Consider the following 7,110-nt stretch of genomic DNA (forward strand, 5'->3'; position numbering starts at 1 on the left):
TTTTTTTTTTTTTTTTTTTTTTTTTTTTTTTTTTTTTTTTTTTTTTTTTTTTTTTTTTTTTTTTTTTTTTTTTTTTTTTTTTTTTTTTTTTTTTTTTTTGTTGAATCTTTTGCATAGTAAATTCGTCGTTTACTTTTCAGCCGGTTGTCGCCTTTCGAGGGGCCAGCGGCTTTCTTCTTCTTACCTCTTTCCTCGTGGGTATTTTCAAAGCCTTGGACTCTGATAAGAAAGGCGAGGCTTCTTCCTACGGTATAAAATATTTACTTCTTTGCTTTGTTTTGATGTGTGAGATCTTGTAACCACCTCTCATTTTGGGATTTCCCCTGCTTTTGATTTCGTTGATACAATGCCGTGGAGGAATGTTGTTGGATCTCTTTTTCGTTTTAAGATTTTCGGCGGCAGGTTTCAGGTTAGTGGGTTACCCAGTTGCTAAATTTCAAGGAAATTTTAATTGCTTTAACTCTGTGAATGATTGATCTGTCCAATGCGTTTTCATGTTGATTAGATTTGAAATTGAAATGTGTTCTTCTTTTTGGCATAGATTGAGATTTTTTCTTGAATTGTTTTGGGAAAAATGGTTTTTGTTCAGATGCTGAGCAACTGTTTGAATAAATGTCTGTGAGAGCTTTAGGAGCTGCAGAAGCTTTGTATGTATGATACCATTCACTTGGTTGTTAAGTTTTTCTTTGATTTGGATATAATGAAACGATGAAACGATGAATCGAAAGTAATGGGGTCTTGTTAGAGACTGGTTATGCTATCTTTTGGGATTCTAGCAAGATAACATATAGTTGTAGATATTCTGGAGCTTTTAATAATACTTTTCCCCTGAAGGGTTTGTTGGGGTTATTTAGGTTGTATCACAAAGAAGGCCACAACTTTCCTCCATAACTAGCGATTGCATTCCACCCATTAATTTCCCATTGATAGATTACCATAATCAAGAGCAGCAAAAGGTATCATCTTTTATGCTTTGTTCTTCTCTCTCCCTTTTTCTTTTGTTTCTTTGCATTAGATTACTGATATCTCATTAGTGATTTGATTAATGCTAGCTCGAGAATATTCGCTCATGATTCTTCTTCTTTCCATAATCATATTTTACAATGGAATGCACTACCATGCTATTGCTGCGAAGTAGAGGTGGAATCTGATATTGTCAAATCCCCGTTGGTTGGAGAGGGGAACGAAGCATCCCTTTATAAGGGTGTGGAAACCTCTCTCTAGTAAACGCGTTTTAAAAATGTGAGGTTGACTGTGATACGGGCCAAAGTGGACAATATCTGCTAGTGGTGAGCTTGGGCTGTTACAAATGGTATCAGAGCTAAGCACCGGGCGGTGTGTCAGCTAGGATGCTGGCCCCAAGGGGAGTGGATTGTGAGATCCAACATTGGTTGGAGAAGGAAATGAAACATTCTTTTATAAGGGTGTGGAAACCTCTCCGTAATAGACACGTTTTCAAATTGTGAGGCCGACGGCAATACGTAACGCCAAAGTAAACAATATTTGCAGCAGTGGGCTTGAGTTGTTATATTTATTTTTTTGTTCTAGTTTCATCGTTTTCGGTTTTTGTGCTTGCACAGAACAACAGAATGAGGGAAGTGCAGCTTGGTTCACACACGTTAAGGTCCGATGGAGTCACCGTTGCGAGGATACACATGCACGATTGGTTTATATTTCTTCTTCTTGTGCTGATTGAATTCATCCTAAATCTTTCCCATCCATTTTATCGCTATGTTGGGAAGGACATGATGACTGATCTCAAATTTCCCTTTAAAGATAATACTGTTCCTTTCTGGGCTGTACACGTAGGTTTGCTTGTGTTTTTCTTGTCTATGAAAACAGATATAAGCTGGAATGGACACTTATGTGAAGCCATTTCCTGTTCTTTTCTACATGTGGATGGTTAGATCTATGCAGTTCTTCTGCCAATAGTAGTTTTTCTGTTCGTATATTGGCGTAGAAAGGATGTCTATGATCTTCACCACGCCATACTAGGTGAGATACGTTCCTCATTATTTATTTCCTTTATCCACGTCGATTGGAGAGATGAACAAGTGCCAGCAAGGATGCTGGCCCCGAAGGGGGTAGATTGTGAGATCCCACATCACTTGAAGAGGGGAACGAAGCATTATGAGGGTGTGGAAACCTCTCCCCAGCCGATGCGTTTTAAAAACCTTGAGGGGAAGCCTGAAAAGGAAAGCTCAAAGAGGACAATATCTGCTAGCGGTAGGCTTGGGCTGTTACATAGCTGATGTAAACTAGCATTCCGTGCAGGTCTCTTATACTCTATCTTAGTAACAGCAGTCATTACCGATGCGATAAAAATTGCAGTGGGACGACCTCGACCGAACTTCTTTTGGCGTTGTTTTCCCGACGGGAAAGATGTGTGTTTCCTAAACTTCTGTTTCGATACACATCTTGCTTGGCTTGACATTGCATACTGATATCGTGTTTCTCAGGTTTATGATAAACTAGGCAATGTTGTATGTCATGGTGATGAGCATGTTATCAAGGAAGGGCATAAGAGCTTTCCAAGTGGGCATACTTCATGTAAGTTACAAAATGTTATTCTTTCCCTTCTAAGTTGAAAAGTAAGCCATCCCTTGCAAGATACAATAACGACGCGATTTTCGATACCGGGAACGGTATTCTTTCGACACGATGCAGTGTCTTTTGCTGGTCTCGGTTTCCTGTCATTGTATTTATCAGGGAAAATCAAAGCATTTGACCAGCGAGGCCACATTGCAAAACTCTGCATTGTTTTTCTTCCCTTGCTTTTCGCAGCTCTCGTTGGCATATCTCGGGTGGACGACTACTGGCACCATTGGCAGGATGTATTTGCTGGAGGTCTGCTTGGTACGTACTTTTTTCTTTGTCATCTCGTCACATTCGCATCATGTACATTACGATAAATAGTTATAAAAGAGCTCTACTTTTGCAGGGCTGGTCATATCTACCTTCTGCTACTTGCAGTTCTTTCCTCCTCCATACAACTCTCAAGGTATGGTTTTGACCCCAAAATCGATTATCTATGACGAATCAACGAGATGTGTGCCCGTTGCAGCTTGCTCGTTGGTCATATCTAAACCATGGAATGTTTTTACTGATTGTGGCTTGTAGGTTGGGGACCGTATGCATACTTTAGAGAGTTGGAGATGCTTGCTACTAATACTCGACCTCCAACGAATTGCACATTTGTGGTCAATCAAGAGGATGTCGAACGACAGACCGGGAACGAGGAGGACGACCGAAGCAACGGTAGATTTCTCTTACTGTCCACCGATTCAAATTCTTGTTTGTCAATGCAGGAAATTGAAAGTGAAACTGAGGGGAAATAAGTGCTTGCATATATGTATATTGTTGCTTTGGAGGCTTCCACGGCACAGCATTGCTTGTATGTGTGTGGTGCATTAAACAATACGGATCGTTTGTATAGCAGTGTCTTCTTTGAATACACTTTTTTTCTTTTTACTTCTGAACTCTTAGTCAACAATATATCTCACCTAATGGTTAGTTAGGTAAATAATACATAGACATGTCTAAGTCCACCAAGTCTACGAGTAGATATTGTCTATTTTGACCTGTTATATATCGCTGTCAGTTTCACGATTTCCAAAAATGTGTTTGCTAGAGAGAGGTTTTCATACCCAACCTCCCTTTATAAGGAATGTTTTGTTCCTCTCTTCAACCGATGTGAGATCTCAAATTCACTGCCATTAGGGTCAGCATCCTTGTTGGCACACCACTCAATGTGAATGTGTCTGTGGTTATGGGCCCACCACGTTTCTTTCTCTCCTCAACCGACCCCCCTAGGGTCCAACGTCCACATTGGGCGGGGTGCTAACAAGGACGTTGTGCCCCCAAAAGAGGATTGTGAGATCTCATATAGATTGGAGAGGAAAACAAAACATTTGTTATAAGAGTATGGAAATCTCTTCCTAGTATACACGTTTTAAAGTCTGAGGAGAAACGTAACGTAGAAGGGAAAACCCAAAGAGTAGAATATTTGTTAGAGGTGGGTTTGGGCTGTTACAAACTTGCAAAACTCGAGTCTAAACGGGGCATAGAATCTCCATCTAAACGAGTAAACGAGGAAAAAGATTTCTCCTTTTTGAGAGATTTATATATAAATAAATGAAATGAAAATGAGGAATAGAAGTATATTAGAATTGAAGAACATGCACCAACATATGAGGGCCATCCAAGTTAGTTAAAGTTGTGACAAATAAGCAAACCATTTGTCCCAACTTTGAATGATTATCACTACGCATCCAACCCTCTCTTCCTCTCCTTTCTTCATTCAGATTTAGATATTGAAACCAACGCCACAATCATTCAACATTTGCTTAATCAAACAAAAACCCTTACAGATATTACCAATCTTCTGATTAACAACTCCCATCTTCTCCAACTTCTCACATGCTTCAACGCCACGCCAAAACACCAAAACCCTTTTCCCTAACAACTCTCCCTTTACCATAACATATACATATACATATACATACACATATACATACACATACACACGTGTGGTGGGTTAGCTATATAAATCATGAACATTCTTGTCTAACTTCCATTGGGTTCCAATGGAAGACGACATGTGCCCGCCATTGCCGTCCAGTCTTTCTTCAACCGCCGAAGCCTCTCCAAACTCGCCGGAACCAGAGAATCTCTGCAGCCTGCATTTCGTTTCCATGTACCACTCCATTTTCCCTCCATTATTATCATCGTCATCTCTTTCATTCACGCCCTCGCCCTCCTCCTCCTCCTCCTCCTCCGCCGATGACGACTTCAACAACCCCTGCACCGCCACTCCCACTTCCACGACCGACGATCTCCTTTTCCAGGCCCGGCTTATATTGGAGCACCGTGAGCTTTGTCAACGCCATGATCTCTGCCTCCGCCGCCTCCGTCAAGTCACCGACGATGTAGATTGTCTTCAACGGGAGAATGCGCAGCTCCGGTTGGCCAACGCCGAGCTCATTAAGATTCTTTCGTCGAAGACCGCGGTTGATGATCTCCAATCTCTGATTGGAGGAGGGCAAAACGGGGAGGAAGTTGGTTATGAAATTATAAGTCCGACGAGTGTTATAAGAAAATACAACAGCCAGTTCGACGGAAGGAACAATCGCCGCCGGACCTCTCTTCCCAAAAGCATCTCCGTCCGCTCTGCAGCTGCCTCCGCCGCCGCCGCTCCACTCAACATCCAGTCGGTAGAATTTGTCAACTTTTATCTTTATTTGTTTTACATTATGTATTATTTGAAAACCTAATTAATAAGTAATTATTATTTTTTAATAATACCATCGGACAGCGGCGGGTGTGTGGTCCGGTGGAGTTGGAGGTGTACAAGCAGGGGATGGCGAAGACGGAGCTGTGCAAGAAATGGGAGGAGAGCGGGGGGTGCCCTTACGGGGAGCATTGCCGGTTTGCCCACGGGGTTGAAGAGCTGCGGCCGGTCATAAGACACCCACGTTACAAGACACAGATTTGTCGGATGGTACTGAGCGGTGAGAAGTGTTGTTATGGTCACCGCTGCCATTTTCGCCACTCTCTCACCCACCAGTAGGGGAAGCTGCTGCAAACTAATAAGAATGAAGAAACCACCAATAATGACGTTCCAAGAAATAAGGCCAAATTCTTTACTTGGCTTCTGTGTAGTGTACATAATAATGGCCTTCTTCTATTATTATTATCATTATTATTTTGATTTATTTGTGGAATGATTTAATAATCTTGTTTTGTTTTTTGCTCTTTGAAAAGTGGATCAATATTGTAATAATTGAAAAGGTATTCAAACCGAATGAAGTCTCGATCCAGCTTGGCAAAGATTTATCCTATATGGCATTAAGAATTCCTAAATGGAATAAGATTATATTTCTCGTCCTACCCAAATAACTATCCTATCTCTATATATAAAATGATTTTTTTTAAACAAAATATTTTTTAAAAAATATTAAAAAGAAAAAAAGAAATTGGAAAACCTGATGTAGCACGTCCTCCTCCGAAAACCCCACTCCAATTCCTGCAAAAATAAATTTGAGAAAGGAGATAGGACGAGGACGAAGTAGACCATGTCCTCTGTGAACATCTCTATTCATACACTGATCGAACATTCTTGAGTGGTTTTGGTTAACCAGAAGGAATTAGACCGCGTTAACGTTAGTACATAGTAATTTAGTTTATACACAAAAAAATATAAATATCTTTATGATAATATCAACTTAATTTTTATAATTTATAAACACAATTCATCAAACCAGGAAAGAAAAAGCAAGTGAAGAACATATAAAACGAAGTGGAGAAGATATAAACTAAAGGGGTCCAGAATTTGAAGGCAACGCAAGAAAACAGAGAAAAAGAAAGAGAAGGTGATGACAGAAGCATAGAGAGCACAAAGGAGTGAGATGCCATTAATTAATACCCAAATGCATTTCATCATCTGTGCTCTCTATCTTCTGTCAGCAACAACACATACCATACATACATATCACAAGCAAATCAATAAGCTCAGAAACAGATTATTACAGCACTTTCTTTGTATAGCGATGAATGAATGACTCAATGAATGAATGAATGAATGTCTCCATTTATAGGAAAAGGCTATGGCTTTGGACTCACCCTTTTGCAGCCGTAAAACCCTCTTCGTCCATCACTAAAGTGCCCAACACCCACTTTAAACACCACCATATATTCTGCTTACACACTTTTTTACCTCTTTTTTATGCCTTTCTCTGCCTATTTTTGGTTAGTTTCAAATTTGTGAACACATTCAAATTAAACTTCATTCCAAAAACTTCTCCATTATATTACGATTCTCATCTTTACTTTTTCCTTTTTTGGTGTTATAATCTTTCTTACTTTTTCTCGGTTCATTCTAACCTTTACTTTTATAGACATATCGGTTCGATATTTCTTTCTGATGAGTTGTAGGGACCCACATTTTCTATGCGGTGTGATGTTAGATATCGGTGATAGTATTGAATACAACAAAATACATTTGAATTCTATTGAGGATGATAAGAAGTGGACACTATACACAAACGATCTCATTTTCTTTCGTGAAATGATTCAAACTTCTAACTTTTTTTTTTTTTTTTTTTTTTTTAA

General features: G+C 39.7%; 2 protein-coding genes across 9 annotated transcripts in view; both read left to right on the top strand.

The window, feature by feature from the left end:
- Positions 1 to 3,490, top strand: part of LOC111487629 (putative lipid phosphate phosphatase 3, chloroplastic) — a 4,293-nt gene extending 803 nt beyond the window's left edge. Inside the window, exons 2-11 of one of the 7 annotated variants that reach the window (XM_023135100.1) lie at positions 141 to 249; positions 403 to 409; positions 835 to 956; positions 1,581 to 1,805; positions 1,908 to 1,995; positions 2,275 to 2,384; positions 2,460 to 2,550; positions 2,668 to 2,856; positions 2,942 to 3,001; positions 3,121 to 3,490. In XM_023135100.1, coding sequence (XP_022990868.1) covers positions 1,590 to 1,805; positions 1,908 to 1,995; positions 2,275 to 2,384; positions 2,460 to 2,550; positions 2,668 to 2,856; positions 2,942 to 3,001; positions 3,121 to 3,338 — 972 coding nt within the window. In that variant the 5' untranslated portion in view covers positions 141 to 249; positions 403 to 409; positions 835 to 956; positions 1,581 to 1,589 and the 3' untranslated portion in view covers positions 3,339 to 3,490. Of the gene's footprint in view, positions 1 to 140; positions 410 to 834; positions 957 to 1,580; positions 1,806 to 1,907; positions 1,996 to 2,274; positions 2,385 to 2,459; positions 2,551 to 2,667; positions 2,857 to 2,941; positions 3,002 to 3,120 lie in introns of those variants that run through there. The other 6 variants (XM_023135101.1, XM_023135098.1, XM_023135099.1 and 3 more) reach the window with 6 other exon arrangements.
- Positions 3,491 to 4,482: 992 nt separating this feature from the next.
- Positions 4,483 to 5,592, top strand: LOC111487801 (zinc finger CCCH domain-containing protein 14-like). Of its 2 annotated transcripts, none has more exons than XM_023135338.1 (2): positions 4,483 to 5,209; positions 5,315 to 5,559. In XM_023135338.1, exons 1-2 carry the CDS (start codon positions 4,587 to 4,589, stop codon positions 5,463 to 5,465), a joined length of 774 nt encoding a protein of 257 aa, XP_022991106.1. In that variant the 5' UTR covers positions 4,483 to 4,586; the 3' UTR covers positions 5,466 to 5,559. The 2 variants fall into 2 exon arrangements, with proteins under 2 accessions (XP_022991106.1, XP_022991105.1); XM_023135337.1 differs by having other exon boundaries at positions 4,485 to 5,213; positions 5,315 to 5,592.
- Positions 5,593 to 7,110: the final 1,518 nt, after the last annotated feature.

Source organism: Cucurbita maxima, unplaced genomic scaffold (genome assembly GCF_002738345.1).
Source record: "Cucurbita maxima cultivar Rimu unplaced genomic scaffold, Cmax_1.0 Cma_Scf00012, whole genome shotgun sequence".
Classification (NCBI taxonomy): Eukaryota; Viridiplantae; Streptophyta; class Magnoliopsida; order Cucurbitales; family Cucurbitaceae; genus Cucurbita; species Cucurbita maxima.

What these genes read in the sequence shown, in the direction of transcription:
- LOC111487801 (XM_023135337.1), top strand. Translation starts at nt 4,587, where the DNA reads ATGGAAGACGACATGTGCCCGCCATTGCCGTCCAGTCTTTCTTCAACC. An exon ending in CTCCACTCAACATCCAGTCG is followed by an intron (nt 5,214 to 5,314) that starts GTAGAATTTGTC and finishes ACCATCGGACAG; the next exon opens with CGGCGGGTGTGTGGTCCGGT.